The following is a 24,197-nucleotide window of genomic DNA, read 5'->3' on the forward strand; positions in this document are numbered from 1 at the left end:
TTGTGCCTGGAGCGGGGTATTAGGGCTGTAAATGGGAGGACACCATCGGATAGCGAGGGCCAGCATACCTACAACAATGTGGTAAGAAGCAGTCGAATTGACTACTTTCTTATTAATTTGGAGCTATGGTCCCATGTTGATCCAACAGAGAACTGAGAGTGATTATAACCCTTTATTATTAAGCCTACAGACAAAGGGGCTGGATATACAGTCAGAGACGACCGAGATAGTGACTGCAGATGTAATCATGACAAATGATATGCGAAGGGTATAATGGGCAATACTAATGGAAAATGATAACATCTTAGAGCAGATGAAGATAGCGGTGGAAAACACACTAATAGCCATTTCAGCCCTAGACATCCAGGATGACTTTGATACTGTGATTTTAAAGGCACATGAGGAGCTGTTTGCAAAGCTTAAATGTTTTTTTGTCAAGACTAAAAAAAACAGCAGTCGAGAAGTTCAAAAGTCAGCTAACTGGTACAATAAGGACTGTAGAGCTGTGTATAAACATTTGTCACAAGCCATTAGGAAAAAAACAATAGAGGAGGTTAAAATCGCACGGACCGCATACAAAAGCCCAAGATGTAGCTAAAAAGGAGTTTGATGAACAAAGATGGAATGAACTTCTGCAAGCGAGTTATGGGAAAAATATGCTGAAATTTTGGCAGACAGTAAAATGGGGTAGTGGTGAAATTAGGCAAGCCCCAGTCAACAATGTAGCACCAGAACAGTGGGTTTCCTATTTCCAGGCACAATTTGCTGCCACGCCAGACAGCCTTAACCAATCATTTTGAAATAGTTCCCGACACCACGCTGACCTTTGGGATTGGGGAGATTGAAACTGCCCTGGGCGCGATCCCAATGGGAAGGGCCACCGGCCCGGACTGTATTCCGGCCAATCTATTCAGACATGATTGAGCCAACTGGCTTAAATATATTCACATATTAGTTAATGCTATAGCCAGAGGGGCCCCAATCCCAGAATCTTGGCGTGGTGCTGAAATTATACCAATATACAATAAAGGGGACCGTACTTCCAAGTAATTATAGGCCAGTAAGCTTAATAGACACAATGCAAAAGATGTTGGACAGGCTTGTGCTGAGCAGAATTAACACATGGATAGGCGAATATGATATTCTATTAACATTACAAGCTGGTTTCCACCCCCATGTTAGTACAATCAATCAAGTTTTTAGGTTTATGCCAATTTACTGGAGTGCCATAATTATAGCTGGGGGAACTATATACGAAGCTTTTATAGACTTAAAGTCTGCGTTTGATTTAGTCCCCCACAACAAATTATGGAAATCGGTAAAGGAATCCGGGATGCCTTCAGAACTTCTATTCTTAATTGTCAAACTGCACGAGTCAAGCTATGCTCAGGTCCGCTGGGGATCACAGGGAAAGGTAACGGATCGGTTCCCGGTAAGCAAAGGGGTTTGACAAGGGTGCGTTTAGGCTCCCACTCTTTTTTCATTGTTTATTCATAGGGTTGTTACTTACTTTTCTACATATTCAACAGATGCACCTACACTTGCCGGCTTGAAGGTTCCACTATTAATGTTTGCAGATGATACCCTAATTCTATCCAAAACGCAAATAGGACTGCAACGAGCTTTGGATAGATTTACGGTCTTCTGCAGCAACCATGAGTTAGTAGTTAATGTAGATAAAAACGTAATTCATGGTCTTACATAGACATAAAATAGTGAAAAGGAGAGTAGTTATGGGAAAGAGGTTAAATTGGAAAACCCAGATAGACTTACTGGCCCTTAGGCATGCACAACTTGCAGTTGTCCTATTAAAAGAGCACTGAGTTTCACAAACCAAGCCGGTAGGCCCTGCAATAATGATTTATAATGCTAAGACCAGGGCCTCAATATTATATGGTGCAGAGTTCTGGGGCTTTGAAAATGTAACACCTTTAGCCATAGCCCAGAATAAGTTCATGAGATCCCTAACATGTCTCCCACAATCCACTCCTCTTAAATCCCTTTTTTTAGACTTGGGTTGTACTGCATTAGAGGAGATAGCTCGATTTAGGCCTATAGCGTACTGGAGAAGGCTCTGGACTACGCCGGAGCTGTTACCCTATGCTAACGCGCTAAAATATATAAGAGAAATTGATTTGTCACGTAAAATTAAATGGTTGCACGATCAAATGTACGTTGGTTGATATGGGGCTTAGCCATCTGTGGGAGGATCTAGTAGGTAGTTTGTTTCCATCAAAAAAAGATTTTAAGGAAGCATATTGGAATATGGTTAACATCAAATCCATGTCATCCAAACAAAACACTTCCCTTACTGGTATTTTTCTGGAGCACAAGTTTGAATCAAGGTTTGAAGCATACTGGAACTTTATTTCTAGACCATGTGATAGGAAATTGTATCTTCAGTTTAGAGTAGGCTCACTCGCTATAAAAACGTTTACGTTAAAATGGCAAAATGCAATAGATATCAAATGTCCCTCATGCCAAACGATGGATGAGTCTATTATGCACATATTGTTCGTATGCCTAGCATATAAGTGCCCCAGAGTTAAGTGGATAAAACCGATTTGTTCCAATCTTGGCACAAGATCAAGCAAAACTGCATTTCGCATATTGAAAACAAATTTGAATGAAGATATAGTAATAGCAACGGATACGTTTTTGAGCTGGATGTGGGACATCCGAAGGAATAACATGAAGAAATTTGGTGCCACGTATGTCAACCCTGTTTTTTAATAACTCTTAAGTGTTTATACATACTGTCATCTGGGGAGTCATGGATCTGTACTAAATTTGCGTCTTGTATGTACTCTGTCGGTGTCCATTAGCAGTCAAGATTATGAAAAAACTGTACACCCAAGGATCAAAATTTATACTAGGGATTAAATGTACAATACAAATGCCAAATGCCTTTTATTTTTTTTTAAACATTTTAAGAACTTTTAACTCAACCTTTTTACTACTTGTAACATTACAGCATGTTTTAATTAAAATCATTGTTTTGTATTGTACTGTTTTATTGTGTCTTTAATGATTGAAAATATCGAAATAAAGACTAATTTGAATTTGAGTTTATTAAATTCCACACCCCTGCACTGGAGACTTGCTACCTCCATAGGTCTGTTATCAAGGTATGACTGGTCACACTGAGACGAGATGAAAAATATTTTAGAACATCTCCCAGCACAATACAAACACGCATCTGCAATGCAATAGGTCTCGCATTTACGCGAGTTTGAGCTATTGGCATTTTAAATGACAATGCCTTTTAGTTATGTTTTGGTTTTAAAAACATTAATAAAAGGCATTGTCATTTACAATGCCAATAGCTCAAAGTAGTGTAAATGCAAGACCTATTGCATTGCAAATGCTTGATTTTTTTACCTGCCAATCTGAGTTTAATCTGCAAATATATAGAAAAAACTTCTCAAAATGATTTTTGAGGCAAGGGCCGTGGAGCAAAAAAACGCATCCTAGCAAATTTTTAAATGTGCGCCTGCGTGTGTTTGTTAGCCATGCTGCACAGCATAGGGTAAAAACCATTGGCAAGTCCCAAAAGCAAAACCTATTGACTTTGCCAAGGTTTGTTTATAAAGCACCAGGTTGGAAATGCAGGCTTGGCCACAGGCAGGCAGTGAAGCACCTTTAAATGATCTGAGATGAAGCATCGAGCAGGTAGCCCGACAGCGATGCTTTCGTGCACAGCATGTGTTCTGTAATACCCCATGCTGCAAGCTGTTGGTTTCTCGGCAAGAGCCCATCTAGGAGACTAAGATATAACAGCTACCACAGTCATTACAGAAATAATGATGGCATAAAGAACAGTTTTACTACAATCCAGTATTAAAAACCAATTAACTTTCCAGTGCATCCCGATGGAAAACAAGGTTTCAATTTGCTTACGTGTGACATTTCATAATTTCAATTAAATATTAGTGACATTCATCGAGTATAAGTGACACTTTATCGCGAGCAAACGCAAGCAATTAACAGGACCTAAACAAAAATATCAGAAATCACACGTATTGGAACAACAAGACACTCTAAGGACTTGGAGCCGCGGTAATAACAAGCGGCAGGGAAACAACCGCGAAAGTGAAAGCGATCGCTATTTGAAAACAAAGAAGCCCGCGAGTGGTGCGCACGTGCGCCACAGCGAGCCATGTGGTTTCAATTATCGCGCCCGTGTCTGGGCACGATAATTGAAACCACATGGCAGCGGTGCGTGTAATAGACACCAATAGGCCATGGGCGGAGCAATGCGCCCACCTTTAGCCAATTGTGTGCTGTCTTTGATAAAAAGACGCATGCAAAGCCCAATAGCGTGGGCCAAAAGGAAAAGCACACGCACGAGCATGTGCGATTCCTAGGTCCGTTTTCAAACCCCCTACATGAGGCTGTGCACTGCAAGGCTAGGCTCGAGACCTAAAAACGAGCATACCAAATTACATCAGAGGGTAAACTCATATCAAATACAAACATAAGATGCGCTCTTGATGCAGCTCATACAGCATCTAGGGAAATGAATACCAGCCTTATGCTAAGAAGACATTCATGGCTTAAGGGTATCTGGTTTTAAACCAGAAGTGTACCAAAATATTATAGGTCTTCCTTTTGATGGTGAACACCTTTTTGGTCCACAAGTGCACTCTTTACTAGAAAAAAATTAAAAAATACAATGAGACTGCAAAATCAATGGGAGCACTACAAACACAGTTTCAGAGGGGCACTTTTTGTTGCTCTACCTATCGCGGAGGATCTAAACCAACCTCCACAGCTACAGTCACCCCATTTAACAAAAGCCAAACTCAAACAATTCCCCAAGGAGGATATTATAGAGGATCTTACAGAGGGAATAACCGGGGTTGAGGTAGAGGAGGTTTTAACAAAAATACTTCCTCTCCTACAAACAACCAGTGACTCATCTACCATTCCCCCGATCATATAGCACCTGTGCAGGGAAGTCTACAACAGTTCTTTCCACAATGGGTAAACATCACATCAGATCAATGGGTGTTAGATGTTATCCACAATAGTTATTTTCTGGAGCTAACTTCAACTCCTCCAAATATACCACCTCGTTTTCACAAAATGTCTACACAACATCAAAAACTGTTAAAAGAAGAAATTCAAGCTCTATTAAATAAGGAGCAATAGAATCAGTGCCAATACAACAACAGGGAAAGGAGTTTTACTTTCTTTAGTTTCTAATTCTCAAAAAAGACGGAACTCTACGACCCATGTTAGATCTCAGACTTCTAAACAAGTATATCTTATCAGAAAATTTTCATATGGTCACTCTTCAGGATATGAATTAGGTATAAATGGCCGCACACTGCTCGTCATACCAGCAAGTTGCCCCATGGAACTATGGGCGATGTAGTAGCGACGGCGAGTACGCCTATGCTACGAAGTGTAAGAATAAGTATGTGTCGCATTAGCCATCCCTGGACACGTGTTTCGAGGTAGTTGCCTCTCGTCAGCAGGGAGTAGGTAAATGTAGAGGGGTGCCGTGTAGACTGCCTGCAATTAAAAATAGGTAAAGTACCTTTCAAGGCGCGCAGGTGCCGGTCAAAGACTCGTCAGTCCAGTAGCTCAGGAGAGCCGAAATGAATTAGGTATAAATGGCCGCACACTGCTCGTCATACCAGCAAGTTGCCCCATGGAACTATGGGCGATGTAGTAGCGACGGCGAGTACGCCTATGCTACGAAGTGTAAGAATAAGTATGTGTGCGGCCATATATACCTAATTCATTACGGCTCTCCTGAGCTACTGGACTGACGAGTCTTTGACCGGCACCTGCGCGCCTTGAAAGGTACTTTACCTATTTTTAATTGCAGGCAGTCTACACGGCACCCCTCTACATTTACCTACTCCCTGCTGACGAGAGGCAACTACCTCGAAACACGTGTCCAGGGATGGCTAATGCGACACATACTTATTCTTACACTTCGTAGCATAGGCGTACTCGCCGTCGCTACTACATCGCCCATAGTTCCATGGGGCACCTTGCTGGTATGACGAGCAGTGTGCGGCCATTTATACCTAATTCATTACGGCTCTCCTGAGCTACTGGACTGACGAGTCTTTGACCGGCACCTGCGCGCCTTGAAAGGTACTTTACCTATTTTTAATTGCAGGCAGTCTACACGGCACCCCTCTACATTTACCTACTCCCTGCTGACGAGAGGCAACTACCTCGAAACACGTGTCCAGGGATGGCTAATGCGACACATACTTATTCTTACACTTCGTAGCATAGGCGTACTCGCCGTCGCTACTACATCGCCCATAGTTCCATGGGGCAACTTGCTGGTATGACTAGCAGTGTGCGGCCATTTATACCTAATTCACTCTTCAGGATATAACCCCACTTCTCCAAAATTGAGATTTCATGATAGCACTGGATCTAAAGGTTGCATATTTCCATATTCCAATTTATCCAGCACACAGGCAATATCTCAGGTTTGCCTCCCACTGACAGCAGTTTCAGTTCAAAGTGCTACAGTTCGGGGTGACCACAGCCCCCAGAATATTTACCAAACGCCTGGCAGTAGAACAAGCCCATTTAAGGAGACAAAATATACACGTATTTCCGTATCTAGATAATTGGCTTATCAAAAGCAACACAAATCATATATGCTTTCAGAGCACTCGGACAACAATCAATTTACTGCACAAACTAGGTTTCACAGTAAAATCACACCTACAACCACTACAAATGCAACATTACTTGGTAGCAATCCTAAAATGTCTAACTGGAGTAGCTTACCCAAATGAATCCAGAATTCAGATTTTTAAAAATCTGGTGCCACTATTTCAGCCTCAAAAACAAATATCTGTGAGTACAGTTATGCATCTCCTAGGAACTATGGCCACCGGCATAGCCATAGTACCTCATGCTAGACTAAACATGTGTCCTCTACAACAACGCCTGGCGCAACAATGGTCTCAAGTGGAAGGTCATTTAGACGATCTAGTGTTGACAGGCCGTCAAATTGGCCAATCTCTACAAAGGTGGAACTCCAACAAGCTAGTACAGGTATGGCCTTTTATAGACCCAAATTCCGCAGTCAACCATTACAGCGGACGCATCAATGATAGGTTGGGGAGCATATTTACAGGACATAACTGTGCAAGGGCACTGGACACACAGTCAGTCTCTTCTGCACATAAATCAACTAGAACTCTTAGCAGCTCATCTGGTGATGTAAGCATTCCTTCCTCACCTGAAGGGCAAGGTCGTTTTGATCAAAACAGACAACATGACAACCATGTATTATCTGCAAAAGCAAGGAGGGACAAAATGTTCACAATCTTCTCTGTTAGCACAAAAGATCTGTAAGGTTGCTCTGCAGCACAACATTCAGTTGCTCGCAGGGTACATACCAGGAGTAGACAATCATCTGGCGGATCTTCTAAGCAGAACACTCCAACAGGTCCACGAGTGGGTAATAAATGTACAAGTCTGAAACCCATTCTTCAAACAATGGGGACAACCGGACATAGATCTATTTGCAACACCACAAAACACAAAATGTCAAAACTTCGCCTCCAGATTCCAACATCCACAATCCAGGGGCAATGCACTATGGATCAATTGGCCCTAGATATTTGCATATCCACCTCTCCCCCTGCTTCCATTTGTCATTTGCAAACTGAAACCGACATACGTCACACTGATGTTAATGGCTCCAACATGGGCCAGACAACCATGGTACATAACACTGTTGGAGCTTTCGGTAGTACCACATCAAATATTACCCAAACAACAAGATCTTCTCACACAGATCAAAGGAGCAATACTATATCCAAATCCCAGATCCCTCAATCTTCCGATTTGACTCCAGAAGTCTTAGAATTTGGATTTCTAAACTTACCAAAATAATGTATGGATATCTTAAAAGAGGCAAGAGCACGCTATGCAGCAGAGTGGAAACATTTTGTCTATTACGATCATTCAAAAGGCATTAATCCTATACAAGAATCACCTCAAAACATTATAGGTTACATGCTTCACTTACAGAATGCAGGTTTGGTGTCTCTTCTATTAAAATACATCTTAAAGCACTACTGCATACCTTCAGAATAGAGAACAAACTTCTCTATTTAGAATTCCTGGAATTAAAAGTCTTTTTACAAGGACTTGGAAGAGTAATTTCTCCTCGAGCACCACCTACACCAATGTGGAATTTAAATATTGTTCTAACTAGGTTAATGGGTCCACCATTTGAACTATTACGTACATGCCAATTGCAGTTTCTATAATGGAATTACCTCACTCAGAAGAATAGGAGAAATTCAAGCAGTGACTTTAGAAGAACCATTCTTTCAAGTACATGGAGAAAAAGTGGTTTTAATCACTAACCCTAAATTCTTACCTAAAGTAATATTGCATTCTCACATGGCACAATCCATATAGTTACCTGTATTCTTCCCTCAACCAGAATCAGTAGCTGAAAGAGCGTTACATACATTAAATCTCAAATGAGCATTATTGTTCTATATATAGATAGAACACAATCTTTTCGTAAAACACAACTGTTTGTGTCATTTTCAAAACCACATAAGGGTAAAGCAATTTCTAAATCGGATATTGCACGTTGGATAGTTAAATGTATCCAATCATGTTATGCTAAAGCTAAGGGAACACTACCTATTCCACCAAGAGCCCATTCTACACACAAAAAAGGGGCTTCAATGGCATTTATAGGAAATATTCCCATAGCTGATATATGTAAAGAAGCTACATGGACTACTCCACATACATTTGCAAAACATTATTGTGTAGATGTTCTTGCAAGATAGCAAGCAAATGTTAGTCAAGCAGTATTACATACTTTATTTCAAACAAATGCACCAAACACAAGTTAATCACAGCTAACAGGGAGAACTGCTTTTTAGTCAATGCTAAGCATGTGTATCTACAGCCACACATGCCATCAAACGGTGAAAGTTACTTCCCCAGTAAGCATCTCTTTGTGGCATGTAGTGCTGTAGATTCATATGTGCCCACCTTCGCCCCCGGGGACTTGTGCTCTTAGCATTTATATACATATATCATACATTCACTACATGGTCATCTCTATAGCATACGCTATCCTTTCACTCCATCCTCACCCGCCAAACAGAAAACAATCTAACAATGGAGTTGATGACCATGCGCAATGCAAGTAAGAGTAGGAGTCACTATAACTCGTGTCTGAAAGAACTTCTTCCAAGAAAAACAACTTGCATTCTTCTGAGCTCAACACTAGATTGCGGACTTACTACTACATACCGCAAAGAGATGCTCACTGGGTAAGTAACATTCACCATATTGCACCAGGAGCATCTGGACTAAGAACTGCCAAAGCCTTCCAAACTCCTGTTAGATTATAGTGCAGAGTTTACCTCAGTGCAGACCTCAGTAATCAGTTTGACGTTTTGGATGATTTGAGTGCAAAATTGAACAGCAGGGTGTCCAGCCTAATCCCTAGGCCCTCCAGTGCTGCTGCTTATAATGATATAGATCCTGCAGCCTAAGGACCAGCCCTAGTTATTAACCTGCCTGGGAAATTCTCACAAGATGAGGAATCTGCTTTTAAATAGTGTATCCACCAGAAAGAGCATTAACAAAGTTAAGTAATTTGTTCATTTAGTGGATATTATTTAGCAAATATTGCTATTTTGTTTGCAGTTCAAATATTTTGTCCATGTAGAAATGAGAAATACTTCTTAGCCAGGCATCTTACATGCCTCTTCCATTATGATATATTTTTTTAAGTCTTTTAAATTTGTTTTAGATGAAAGCCCAAGAAGTAGAACTTGCTTTGGAAGAAGTTGAAAAAGCTGGAGCCGAGCAAGCCAAATTAGGTAAGAAGTTGGTGTGTGGGTCTAGTATTTGGCTGCGTTCCTGGAGATTGTATGGAAAAATTACTATGTTGGCAATTAGACTGTGTGATTTGGAAGCGAAACTGAATCAGTCTCAGTGTTCACGGCTTTAAACTTGTGTATGTTTGTGTAAATTGTAGGTTTACACAGTGTTTCAGTCTGTGATGTACAAATAGAAAAGGGTTGTTTACTATATATAAGTAAGCAGTGTTTTATTCGCGCTATTCCCTTTCTATTAATAAACTGGATATGTAGAACAGTAGAGGCAACCTCTTCTCAAAAACACGCTTGTTAGCACTCTAGATTATATTATCGGTAAATATCTGTAACCTAGATGGTCGGGTATTAATTAAGTTTATATTGTAGGGCTTCTGTGTTTGGGCCTCAATGCCCAACTCACTTTCTAGTCTTTGAAGATCCTGATTGTGTCCAACATAAGTGAATCTTGATTGCATAAGGTCCCGCCTGCGTGAATTTTGCAGACAATTATTTCTCTTTTGGTTCCCACCTGCATGAATTGTGTAGAAAATTATTTCTCTTTTGGAACTCTCTTTTCAATGCCCACTAAACCGGCCAGGTATTTTATACTCTTATTAGCCACCACCTACCTTTTGAATCTATTTCAGTTGTAAGTGTTTGAGCATCTTTGATATGTTGCTGTTTTTTTCTCTTTCTGTCTGTGTGGAAATTCTCCTGAAAAACACCAGAAGGGCCATTCCCTGTGAACAGTATATACTGGACATTACATGCATTTAGACCCAGGGTCAACTGTACAGAGGGCACTCCTTGTGAGCAAACAATACAGGGCAAACATCGACCATGCTCTGTATGCACTAGGCACAATTTCGACTAGCCACAGTGCATGGCCAAAGACCTTAGCTAGTGCTCTGTACATACCTCGGCATGGTAAAAGGTAATGTTCTTCAATCAGGGTGTGCCATTTGTGCCCTATATATTGTGTACACCTGCTACACCCAGAACTTGCCAAATGCTAGTTGCCATGTCTGCCGTACATACCGGGGTTATAACCTTGCACCGCGGACTAGTCCCAGTATGTACCATGCACAGATCATGGTCAAATGCACTGACCTCTGCGCAGTACATATAGGGCATATATTGCAGGCAATACCATTTATGGACTTGTCTTCCTATGAACTGTGTATGTCCCAAAATGGACTGAGCAGTTTACAGTAGCTTCAGTGTACATTTGTTATCTAGAACATACATTCATGGAAGCCTTGGCCAAAATGGGGGTTGCCTTATTGCCTGAATGTACTGAATTGAAGAAGGGACATTCATTTGCATCATAGAACCCTAGAAAAAAGAAAAAAAGGAAAATCACATGAGTGCTAAATACGTAACTTGTTGCAAAGTGTGTTAAGCATGTTTTTATAACGCGATGATGTGTTTCTCTTAAAAAAGCACCTCAACTGATGTACTTCAGCTCTTTAAACACTTTTACTGTGTGTGAAATCCGGTTATAAATATTTACTTCACTTTGCAAATGTTGTGTTAATATACACACACAACTGTATAGCTTTTCTTTAACTAAATATGCATTGATCTAGATGTTTGTGTCCGTATATGTTGTTTGAAAAATGAAAAGTTTAAAGTGACATTTTAATTAAGTGTTGAAATAAGGTAAAAACAAATGTTTACAAAGCAAAAAACCTCTGAAATTCACTAATTATAGTTTAATAAGCTATGTTTAACTTGCACCTCCGTCATTCTCTGCTTATGACCTCGCAATTACATCACTGATTACATGTTAATTGACATCCCTGATGGCCTCATACCTGATGTATATACTTTTGGTGTTATCATTGAAATCATCAGTCATGTAATCAATTATATTTGAGGTCATGAGTGTGGCAGGGATGCAAGTTATAGTCGGCTCATTAAACTATAGTTGGTGAATTTCAGAGGTTTTTTGTTCTTTAAATGCTAGTCTTTACTTTATTTAAACATCTAACTATAATGTCACTTTAATCTTAGTTTTTTCCAATGAATTGTAGGGCTTTTGTAATGTTGGCTAAGATCTTATTCGCATGCTTAACTATAACTTCAATTTAAGCTTGTATATATCTATTAATAGATATATATATATATATATATATATATATATATACATATATATATACATATTAACTTTCTTCATACTCCACAGCACGTCCCGGGTATATATGCTATGAACAGCGAGCAAGCTGCTTCCCATCTAGCGCTGCGGGTGCCAGCAAAGGCCTGCTCCTCCGTCCAATATCTTGCTAAAAATTTCCAGTACAATAGTAGAACATAGCGACACACCGTTTTCCAAAGAAACAAATTCTTTATTGCTAAGAAGAATTACGCATTTTAGCTACCTCCATAGCCTTTATCGAGTTCAAAGGATTCACGATGCACAATAATAGAAATAGACAATATTCCATCCATATAAGATCCATAAAACCCCACACGACCACCAGGGAGGCCCATTGTTTCATTAAATGGTGGCCTCCTAGCCATACAGCATTATTCTTAGATCACTATGTGTCATCTTATTTATGTACCAGGTTTACGATCATATCATCTTGACGGTACTGACTTCCTCCAAAGAATATCACATGGGAGGAAACCTATTGTATGATTAGCTTGGATGTCTGCTCCTTGTTTAAGAGCATGCAACAAGATAAAGGGGTTGATGCATGCATATATCATTACAGAAGTCGACCTATGGCTTTATATGACCCTACTAATATGTTGAAACAGATGCTGATAATAATAAATAATATATTCTTGTTTGAGAAGACGTTGCACAGACAATGTGCGGAACTGCGATGGCATCTGCTTCGCCCCAAGCTTGGTAAATGTATTCCTTGGCTGGTGGGAGGAGCAGGTGGTTTGGATCGAAGAAAATGAGTTCAGGTATATAGATAATATGTTCCTTCTATGCAGTACTTAATTTGTGCCGGTGCTTAGCACTGGCACTTATTTATTACGGCGGGGTCTACACCATGCGTCTGCACGTCATATGGCATTGTGGTAAAGTCAGTAATATAATTACCTCACTCACTAACTCACCGCTGCAGACAGTGCTGTTTGTCTCCAGAGTCTCTGGCAGTCGTGAAGAGTGGCTGTGAGAGACAATAATAAAAAGGAAAGATCAGTCATTTATTCCAGAATCCAACCATATATCCAAATTTGCCTTAGGCAGCTGCGGCCCTTAGTTCACTGTTGCTGGTGGGCTCAATGCGGAAAAGGCGTTTGATCGCATCGAATGGGACTACCTTTTTAAGTTAACAGACCATTTCGGCTTAGGCGACTCGTTCATCGCCAAAGTGCGACTGCTCTACGATAACCCCACCGCGCAGGTCAACTGCGGGGGCTTCATATTGGATCAATTTCTAACTCGAAGAGGGACACGCCAGGGATGCCCCCTCTGCTTGCACCTCTTTCTCCTGGCCATGGAACCCCTGGCAGCCACCATATGTAACTCGGCTTTTGGCATGGGCATACACCTCCCAATTGGGGAATACAAACTTTACCTCTGTGCAGATGATATCCTGCTCACCCTTTCAGACCTGCACCGATCTTTACCATCTTTGCTCCAAATCATTAACGAGTTACAAAATAAACTGGGATAAGAGTGAAGCACTCCCCAACTCTGATGGCACCACAGAAGCTGCAACCCTCCCCTCTTGAAATACCTTGGCATCCTGCTGAACAAAGGCATGGTTGAAATGGCCTCAGCCAACTCAAGCCAACTGCTCACTCAGATGCAACGTGACTTCGAGAAATGGAAAGTGCTAGGGCTTTCCATGTCGGGCAGAATGCAAGCTGTGTGCATGGTCACCCTCCTGGCCTTTATCTATACCCTCGGGATGCTTCCCATACAGATGCCATTCACCACACAGCGCCTCATAGATTCAGATCAAATCTTTCATGTGGGGCTCTTTGAAGCCCCGCCTGGCCGCTCCAAAACTGAAACCCGGCGCGCCAGAGGGGGGCTGGGCCTCCCTTCAGTGGAGCATTATTGTATTGTATTGCATTTATCTAGCGCTTACTACCCCTGATGAGAAGTTGAAGCGCTTTTTCAGCAAGTAGCACGCTACACCTGAACCCATAAAGGATTAGTGTTGAATTAGTATAGAGAAATATGAAAGTAATTTGAGTGGTGGATATTAGTCAGTTTTTTGGATTGAGAAGGATAGCGGAGGGATAGAAGAGGGAAAAAGGTTTGCATTCATATAGTGCTTGCTACTCCCGATGAGGTGTTGAAGCGCTTTTTTCGGCGAGTAGCACACTACTCTGGAACCCATAAAGGATTAGTGGTGAATTAGTATTGAAAAATATGAAATTTGAGGAGTGGACATGTTAGTCTGTAGTGCATTGAATATGCTTTTTTTGGAGAAAAGTAATAAATATATAGATTCAAATACATGGAAGGTATATAGATGCTTAAAGGAAGTAAGTATATATAGATTAAAAATGCATTAGATATACTCTGGTTTTCAAGTGTTGTACTAAATTCTTTTTTTTTTTTAAACAATTATTCTACATGTTTATACAAAGCAATACACATATAGGTACATATCTATAGGACAAATAAATGCTTTTATACAGAGGGATATGCTGTATATTTTTGTTTGCGTATGGCGCTTATGTGGGGAAGAACCAGTTCTTGAGTAGTTTTCTGAAGATAAGGTGGTTCTCCGTGGATCTTATGTTGGGGGTAAAGAGTTCCATAGTTTGGCTGCCTGAACAGAGAAGGATGTGCCACCCATGTTTTTTTTCTTGTATCTTGGGATTTTTAGGCGAGGTGCCACTCTAGAACGGAGGTTCCTTTGTTGAATGTGTTTGGTGATTTTATTCCTGAAAAAGAGTGGTCATTGTGTGACGCATCAGGCGGAGATGTTGGGAGGTCTGCTGTAGATCACAGGGACAATTATCGGGAACTTAGAACATATATTTGCCATTGCAGGAAAGTGTTTAGTTTGTTTCGGAATTACCCATTGTCTCAAACTGGGTAGTGAATTTGTGGAGGGAGTTTCATAGAGGATCATTGTGTGTGTGATCTACCAATAAAATTTCATCAGACATCATCCCATCCTAAAGTGGAGATTCTGGTCACCACTCCTTTAATTTTCCTCCAACATGATTTAATATTCTTTCTCAAATAAAAGGGATCTTCAGATTGGTTTGTGTCAATCTACAAATAGCAATGTGAAGTTGTCATGAAAACATGGGGAACCTCTTTAAAAAAAAAAAAGTATTTTTATTTGGTTTTCTTTTCTTATACAATATAGCTGGATGTAACATCTCAACCTGAACTGTAATAAACCAGTGAGAGAGTGTGTGCGAGAGTGTGTGTGAGTGGAGGATGTAGAATACAGCAGCTCATTACTAATTGCTCATCTGATGTTTCGGCGACACATCCATTACTTTAGCAAACATCACTGTAGGCACATATAGCAAATAACAGTCATGGCCCAGTCTCGCCCTCAACAAAATCCATTCCATAATATGACATCCAAGGCCCCCAGACTTAAAGAATTTTCATGAACACCCTCTGCTTATATATGTGACCTTCTCTGCGGCCATGTACATATCCATCCCAGTCCTTCTTTCCAGTAGTGTGGGAGCCTCCGGCACACCCCAGTACCTGGCTATGTTCCTCTTCGCCACCACCAGGCCCAAGTTATTAAAGAGAAGCTTGGCCCAGGATACATCCATGTCTGTTGGGATGCCCAAGAGAACATATTTCGCCTACAGTGGGATTTCAACCCCCAGGACATTATACAGTTCACACACTATTTCCCCCAATATTCCGGAGTCACTGGGCAAGCCCACAAGGTGAGTAAGACTGCCCCCAGCTCTCCCCTACACCTCATGTACTCAAGGGACATTGTTCTCCCCATGGCATCTAATTGCGCCTTGTCATAGTAAACCCTGTGGTGTATTTGAAGTTGAATTAGCCTCCGCCTGGTTTCAATTGCAACCTCTAATCAGTGCATCAAGGGCCGCCTTTCAATCTGTATCATCAACCTCACTCACATCCTGTACCCAGCGACCTCTGAGCTTAAGCAAGGTGTCTGGCATATTATTGCTCAGGATCATGTAGGTCTGCGAAATGGCACCCCTTCTAAGCTCCTCCATAAGCAACCTGCCTTCTAAGGGCGCATAGTTCGGTATCTCACTCTCAGTAATTTCTCCACCCGCCATGCATGACTCACCTTCGTGTATTGCAAGTACTGGTTCGGATGTAACTGGTACTCCTTCTGCAGTGATATGAAGGACACAAGGGCCCTCCCTTCTAGGAGGTCCCCAACCTTAGAGATCCCTATAGTGTCCCAAGCCTCAAAACCCTTCAACTTCCCCAGTTCCCGCAGCATGGCCCTCAACCAGAGGGGGGGGGGGTCTCTGTATTCACCCTCCGTGCCCACCTAATGCATCTATTAGCCTTAGTCCATTCCTCCAGTGCCACCTGTGTCGCTGGTAGTAACTGCCTGGTGCCTTTCCATCCATAACACGGAGAAAATCTTGTGCTTGATCTACCTTCTCCACTGTTCCTGTTAGTGTTAAGTGTTTACTCAATTGAGAGGAGACTGGAACTTTTTGTTAGCCCCAGTCACTTTATTTAACTTGTTACCCGGTCTTATTTCCCGCTTTTTACATGGACTTACCTTTCGGTGTACTTGTAATCTAAGCCTTCCACTATATAAGGTTATCAATGGGACGTTTTCCCCGTCAGCACAGCATATTTTATCAATGTGCAGCGATATATTCTGTTACAGCCCTTGAAGCTACCCTGTATTTGAAACAGTGTGAAATGAGATGGAATGCAGTTAGATGAAAACTGAGGGCCTCCTGACCTTGGTGAGGCCTGGAGTGCAATTTGAGAGGGTGAATCGGTTTGCTTTCTAATTTGGAGTCCAGCCTCAGTCACTGGCTAACTCGATGACCGAAAAGCCTAAGTTAGGCGAAGCAAGAGCTGCTAGAGAGGTGGGAAGACCACGTGTTTCCTAACTTCCCTTTAAATGATCTCATTCTCCCAACAGAAACCAGTCAAGTAGAGTCAGAAATGCCATCAGAATGAGGCACTGGGATGATCGATGGAGAGAATATCCCAGTACATCAACAAATCACTGATAACAAAATTTCCGGGACATTAACGTGACTTCCCTCAGAAGGTTCACTCAACAAATTACCAGCACTGGAAAAGAATTCCTATCATTATCGGTCAAAATAATGGTGATGAGGCTACTCAAGTAAAGGAACACAGCCTGCTCAACTCAACATCTGCAAGAGATACAGTCCCAGCATTAGTCACTATAGAACATATGAAACTTTACCAGACTACGGCTCTGTAGCTTGGCCATGCATAAGCCAGGCCTTAGAAATATAACTGTTGTTATGCTGGACCTTACAGCGCAACCCCTGAAACCTTTAGAAGCTGGAAGCTACAACTGATGCTTTAGCACTTAGACGGCACCCATCAAAATAGAAAAGAAACGTCTTATAAGCTCAGTCTAAAAGAAATACACTTTCAAAGCTCCAATTTTAAACTTCTACAATTTCCTATTAGGTAGCTTCAGGAAACCACCAGGAAAAGAAAAAGAGAGCATCTCCTGGTTAACAAAATAACATGCGACACTATACTTGACAAACAAGGATGAGTTCAGCTTGCCACATTTTGGGGAAGCTGGAAGAAGGGTCTTACACCCATAGAGACCCTTCTTCCAGCTTAACCAGAAGCCTGTGGAGATCCTTTTATAACGTTACAATGAAAACTGGCCAGTAGAATGTGAATTACGAGTCTTTTTCTTCAGTATTTAGAGTTCAATTACCACACAAAATACTGTGAATCTACACTATAATTCATTGGGTTAGCACCCAGTACCTTAACTATCGGCTTACAAGTAATGTTATTTGCTTTACAATTCGTCCATGTTACAAAACAGAAAGCTATCTGCTAAATAATCGGAAGTTGTTGAACAATGTTCTGCAAATGGTGGCAGTGTTTGGATCCTTTCCCTCTATTAGAAGGACTATTTCACAATAGGGAAAAGGGACAGTGTGAATGGACTAATGCAACAATAAGAAAGTGCAATGCTTGTGTTATTCATCATTTTGGACAACCACAGGTGAGACTAAGTAGCTGAGTGTTCACCTTTCCTGGACAACCAGTTGTTGCGAACACATTTTCATTGGATTTGCACCACCACCAGATTATGCTCTTGCCCTCCAACTTTCTCAACTAACATGTATGCTGCTGGGGACTCCGGACACACCACACTGGGTACATGTCGAACGGCACTTATTATCGGCCTAGGTAGGTCTATCCGCTTTATAAGAGACGGGAACATGCCGACAAGACCCCAACCATCTGGTATTATCTGTCATGCACAGGGCCTGGCAAAGAGCACACCGTCTGTTGGGCTCGAACCCACGAATACATGAGAAAACCCCTCTATGGGGGAATGCAGGTATATGCATCGCTGGACAGAGGCAGTCCTGGCCCCTGTGGAAGGAGGCGGGCATTCACACCATCGATCAGCTCCGCCTTGATGGCGACTTTAAAACGTTCACACTGTTAAGGGAAGAGTTTGGCCTCCCTGCATCGCAATCTTGGAGATGCATCCCATTGCAACACATCTCAGGAGGCTTGGCTAGGGGCCATGATCAATATCACCTCCCATTACAATCTACAAGACCAGTCCAACCTGTTTTTACAGATTTGGGCACCATTCTTGCACGCAGAGGAGAACACTGAGGACAACCATACATCAGGGGGCTCTGATCCCCTATCTCCCACAGCTGACCTGTAAACCACAGCATCTAATATTCTTCAAAGTATCGAGATTGCGCCCGGCCTCCCTCCTCTCCAAGGTGCTCTCTCTGAATTGCAAGCTTCCACTTCCCCCCCCCCTTCCCCTTCCCTCCCCACTACACTCCTCACACCCACCCTATACAGCCTCTACACCTAGACACTACCTGTCTACATCCATCCCCACCTACCTTCTTTTCTCTGCGACTGCTCTGTTATCTCCTCACTTCTTCTCTCATATCTCAAAAGATGCATACACTCAGTTTGTGACCCAACCCCAGAGCCCTCCCTACCCCTCCCCCCCCCCCCCCCCCCCCCCCCCCCCATCTGACTACCCGACTCTCCTTCCCCTTTCCCCACTCCCCCGGCAGCGCCACGCAGCGCTGCAAGGGAACTGATACGAGTTCCCTCACACCAAGAATAGTGAACAGAGAGGAGTAGTATATCCAGTGTCATCTTCCCTCGGAGACCGCTCCCTCCTTCCATACATGCATACCATCATATACCTCACACAGCTGTCCTTTTGCACTTCTAGACAAATACAGATACACAAACATTAGCACTACCACTGCTCCCGTTGCACACTATGCGCATGTCCCCCCCCCCCTTGTTATGCACCCCATCCCCTTGACCTCTGGCCAAGGGTTAATTGCCACAGAGTGTACTCCAGAGGTTGCATAATGGATATGCAATCCTGCTTGGGGGGGAGGGTGGGGGGGCTGTACTGGCCTGCCTCTCTGCGACACTGCTTTCACGGGAAACACTGAATTGTTAGCTCACCCGGGTTGGCCACTCTTCCACTTATGGACATCAGTGCCATCAAAGGAGACAACGGGGGGAAAGGGGAGGGGGCTTATGTCCTGATGCCCTGCTATACTGATATCTTAAAAACTTGGACAGATGTGATCACACAGTCCACCTGCCCCACACTCACGCATACCATCCATAGAACAAGTCGCTCCTCCATACCTCCTTCTTTCCCCGTTAGTCTCCCCTCCATCCTTTATGTACTTTTTGTTACTAAGATGCAAATGATCATCCATGTTTTCATATTATTATTGGTGCCCCCTATTGTATTTAGCTGTCAGACACTGACTTTTCACGTTGTACATTTTACTGACTCTTTATTACAATAAAAAGTTGCAACACAAAATAATTTCAAATTGTTAGGTTGGCACTGACATATTCACCCAAGTATAACGGCACTTTAACATAAAGTAATTTTTTTTTACCATACGTAAAGCCGATCCCCACGCCGTACACAGCTTTTGGTCATGCGCAGACATCCAACCCTACACTGCGCATAGCCATTGGCCGTGCGCTGCTTTGGGTTAACCGCAGAGCCTGGCCTGCAACCAGGCCTTGTGTCCAACAGCCCCCAAGCTGCCAATCCCATGCTGCACATGGTATTTGCATGTGCGGTGTAGGGTTGACCTTTGGGCTGTGTGGACCTAATTCCCCAGGGCATTTTTGTTTTTTGAAAGGGAAGGGGCACATTGCCACCCTCCCCAAGCCGCTTTGGTCCCTGGAGACCCCATACCCAGGGGCCAAACAATATTTGTAAAGGGCTTGGGAGCACTTGCCCAGATGTGGGTCCCGTGCTCACTGTGCCACTGGAACCAAGATACATCTAACTGGTGGACTCATATCAGGATAAAACTGATACTGGGTTGATTTTGTTCCGGTTCAGGTAGGACCTGGCCTGGGAGTTCGGGAGGGTCTCCTCTCATTGTGCAGGATCAAGACTAATTTGCATATGGTGGGTCTAAACTGAGGTGGCATTGTGGGTGAAAAACGATGGATTGGGATGTGGCCTGATTGATTGCCTGTGGCTGCGATTAATTCAAGCTCTCCATTCATCACCTTGTTGTTGCAGCTTATGTTTCATGCTGCATGTCATAATTGTTTACTGACATGGATGAGAAAGATATTTAATAAGTCATAGAAAATGAGTCCTCATTTTAGCTTTCTAACACATTAACAATAATTTCTGTGACAAAACAAAACTCTGCATTGTGTTCATTTCTAAAGGAAATGCTTTAAGTTTTACAGCTTTGATTCCATGAAGATGATTTCGGGTGTGCCACAGTTTTGTCATGAATACCGAATTTAGCCCTCTAGTTGTTTATCAGAATGGTGTGGGAAGGTGAAATAGAACATTGGAGAATCAACAGACAGGCTACTGCTAGAAGTATCTTTTACTCAGAATATCAGACTGTATTCTCACCTGGCTGAACAACCTAGTGTGAACTTATAAAAAAAATGTGCTAGTATCTTAGCTTTGGATGGGCCTTCCATAGCCTCTACGAGAAAATCACAAGAGAAAACACTTTTCTCTTAAATATAACTCATCAAATGCCAGCAGAGAATCCTCATTTTGCACAGGGTAAAATCACCTTAGAACATAGTGGAGTTCCTAATGTTAGTATGTTATCACAAACAAATGATTTGTATTGTAACTAAAGGCTGTTATTGCCCTTTATAGTTACTCCTTTTTGTGCCCCGCCCCCAATCAGGCGTTCTGTACATGCATTTCAATAGGAAGCATGTCCATGAGTCCTGTAATGGCTACCTCAACATATTGTACAGTTTTTACCGAACCTGAGTAAATTTCTCAAAAAACGGCTGAACGGATTTACATCAAGTCACAAAAAGCACGTTTTCTGAGTAAAGTTCTGACTTGTTGCCTAAATTCTTTTCCTGTATAGGAGAGCAAAGTTTCCTGTGAGAATTAAAATGGAAAATCAATGTTTTGTGAGCCCCCCTTTTTTTTCTTGGCCACTGCTTGATGGGTCGTCACAAAACTTCCCTGGGCGGAGCTGAGGTGGATGAACTCTGTTTTGTTGTTGTTGTCTTTTTAAAGGTTTTATGAAAATTTGTTAAACGGTGCCAAAGTTATTAGCGCTCTTTCTGTGGAGATTCTGACCCAACTATATCTACATAGTGGTAACTGCCACTGTGTAATCTACAGTTTTTTTTTTCGTTTTTTTTTTGCTGCTTTCCATCTTAAGTTTGACTTCAGTCCTTAATGCACCACTCACAGGGAACATATTTTATTATTTTGTTACTATAAGGGGGTCTGGATCAGAATTTTCATCCATTAGCTTTTTGCTTCGGGACCCTTAACTCCCTTAAGACCATGTGAATTGAACTTTGAATCCGGCCACATGATTATTTTTTTATTTTTTTATTTTTTTTATTTTTTTGCGAAAACCTTTATTGTACATAAAAATCAATACAAACATGGGCCTACAACCACCAGGGCCGGCCGCTAATATGTACATGATCAACAACATCAGGGCAGCAACAGGCCCCCTGGGGCCCAGCCGAATTAACGAGTTACTGAGTACACCTCAGAGATTATCAGGATACATAGATTTTAGAAATACAAACAAAGAAAAAGAAAATAACACCAAAAAGCAAGCCGGAAACCATCGAAAAAGGGGGCGTCTAACCACATCCGGGGAACTGCACAATACATACTCCACCCTCAGGTGGGCAATGAGGATGAGCAAGAGGGAGGTGGGGGCGACGGGAGAACCACAACCGTCTACAGGTAAAATGTAATAGTCCGGGAACCTCAGGATCAGGGGGACAAGGCAGCATCAGATGTGTCCACGAGGGGGGGCGTGCAGATGTTTCCTCGGTACGCGTTCCACTGACCCCAGATTCTACCCCACGCCCCCGGCTTACCCCGAGACACATACACAGTCTTCTCTCTGCACATGCACCAATCCATGCTCTCCTTCCATACTGACACGGTGGGAGGCCGTCGGGAACCCCAACGCTGTGCGATGTCCCTCTTAGCAATCATGTTCCCAAGGGCCGCCCACCGAGTCTGAGCCGCATTATAGTCATTAGGCTCCCACACGTTCAACAAACATCGGCGAGCCTCGGGCAACAAAGCGACCCCAGTGACGCATTCCATGACAGCATGCACCCGGCGCCAATACTCCGCTACCTCACAGCACTCCCAGAGAACATGGAGAAAAGTGGCGCTGAGCCCACAGCCGCGCCTACAGAGCCCGTCTTCAGAAAAACCCATCAAAACTAAACGAGGGCCCGTCACGTAGACACGGTGGAGAATTTTAAGCTGGACAAGACGGAGACGCGCGGGTATGGCCACTTCCTATGGGGAGGACAGGGCAGACTGCCAGTCCTCATCGTCCAGTTCCACACCATCCCCGGTCCACGCCTCCCGAAGGCGCACGAGGAGATCCGCCCGCACGTTTATTAGTTTTTTATAGATAAGGGAAATAGTACTGTCGGGCAAGTGACCGTCAAGTATGCGGTCCTCGAGTGGCGAAGACACAGGGACTGCAGTCCCAGCCCCGAAGGCCGAGAGCAAGGCGTGCCGAACCTGGACGTACCGAAAGAACTCCCGCTCACTCAATTCGTACTCACTCTGCAACGCAGCAAAGGATTTAACCGCACCCTTCACCCAAAGGTCACCTACTCTACTGATGCCAATCGTGTCCCAACGCTCGAAGCCCTTCGTCGTCCAGAGGCTTCCCAATCTTTCAGATGCAAACAGAGGGGTCGCACCCGTCAAACGCTCATTCCAGCCCATGGCCACATTCGCAGCCCTCCACACGCGCACAGCAATCTTAGTGGGACCGGTTAAGTTCCTCCCAGCCGATCGAGAGTAAAGCGCTCTGTTAAAGTTGCCGCCAGGCAACAAAAATCTATCCATTTCGAAAGCCGGATTCACACATGATTATTTTTGTCTCGTTTTTCTAGTGTGTCCTTCCGTCTCCTTTGGAGAATATAGGTGACTATTTTACTTCTTAAATAAGTTGGCAAGTAACTTGATAGTAGTGGGGAGCGAGTGCTGACAAAAGCAGCTAAAGAATGAATGCTCAGCAAAAAAAAAAGAGTTGCTTTATTTACTACAGCACCCATTTTTCTAAACCTTTTGTCAGCACTAGCTTTCCATTGCTGCTAGCAAACAAGCATTGGCAATACCAGTAAGTTTAATGTATAGATGGTGTGCGCATGACAATTCTGTACACTATAACTACCTGTTGGCTGTTACCAGTGCTTATTGCTCTTAGTTGTAAGCTGAATTGTGGTGTGAATTTTTTTCATTGCTTAATCCATAAGGCCTATTGGTTAAAGGTTTATCCCTTAATCCTTATAGTGAGTTTTGTCACGATTTTTGATACTTTTGACATTGTAATGTTATAGGTACTCTTCCGTCCCTTGACAGGAGGCATCAAACCGTTGCTCACTTGAGGATATCAGTTGTTTTAATTATGTTGTTTTTGCATCTACAGAAAGTCAACTGAAGAAAAAACTTGCAAGCCTAGAAAACGAACTTGAGGTATGTTAATTTTTATCGCTCTTATATCTGTACTTTTCAAGCGTGTAGGAGCACCAAAATTGCAGTTAACGGTTCTGGATTCGTGCCAGTAATGTGATGCTAGCAAATCATAAATGATGTGAAGAGCATTTAAACCGATTTTCCTGAGCATTAATGTTCTAAAGATGTATAGTATAACTCGGTTCTCCCAATTTAATAT

At 42.6% G+C, this 24,197-nt stretch overlaps 1 protein-coding gene across 4 annotated transcripts in view; it reads left to right on the plus strand.

Moving 5' to 3' along the window:
- The window catches only part of CEP290 (centrosomal protein 290), a 1,516,454-nt gene that overhangs the window by 64,415 nt on the left and 1,427,842 nt on the right, over nt 1-24,197 (plus strand). For all 4 annotated transcript variants that reach the window (XM_085653911.1, XM_085653913.1, XM_085653912.1 and 1 more), the window contains exons 4-5: nt 9,785-9,854; nt 23,952-23,998. In XM_085653911.1, the coding sequence (XP_085510037.1) occupies nt 9,785-9,854; nt 23,952-23,998 (117 nt within the window). The remainder of the gene's footprint in view (nt 1-9,784; nt 9,855-23,951; nt 23,999-24,197) is intronic.

Source organism: Triturus cristatus, chromosome 4_1 (assembly GCF_964204655.1).
Source record: "Triturus cristatus chromosome 4_1, aTriCri1.1, whole genome shotgun sequence".
Classification (NCBI taxonomy): Eukaryota; Metazoa; Chordata; class Amphibia; order Caudata; family Salamandridae; genus Triturus; species Triturus cristatus.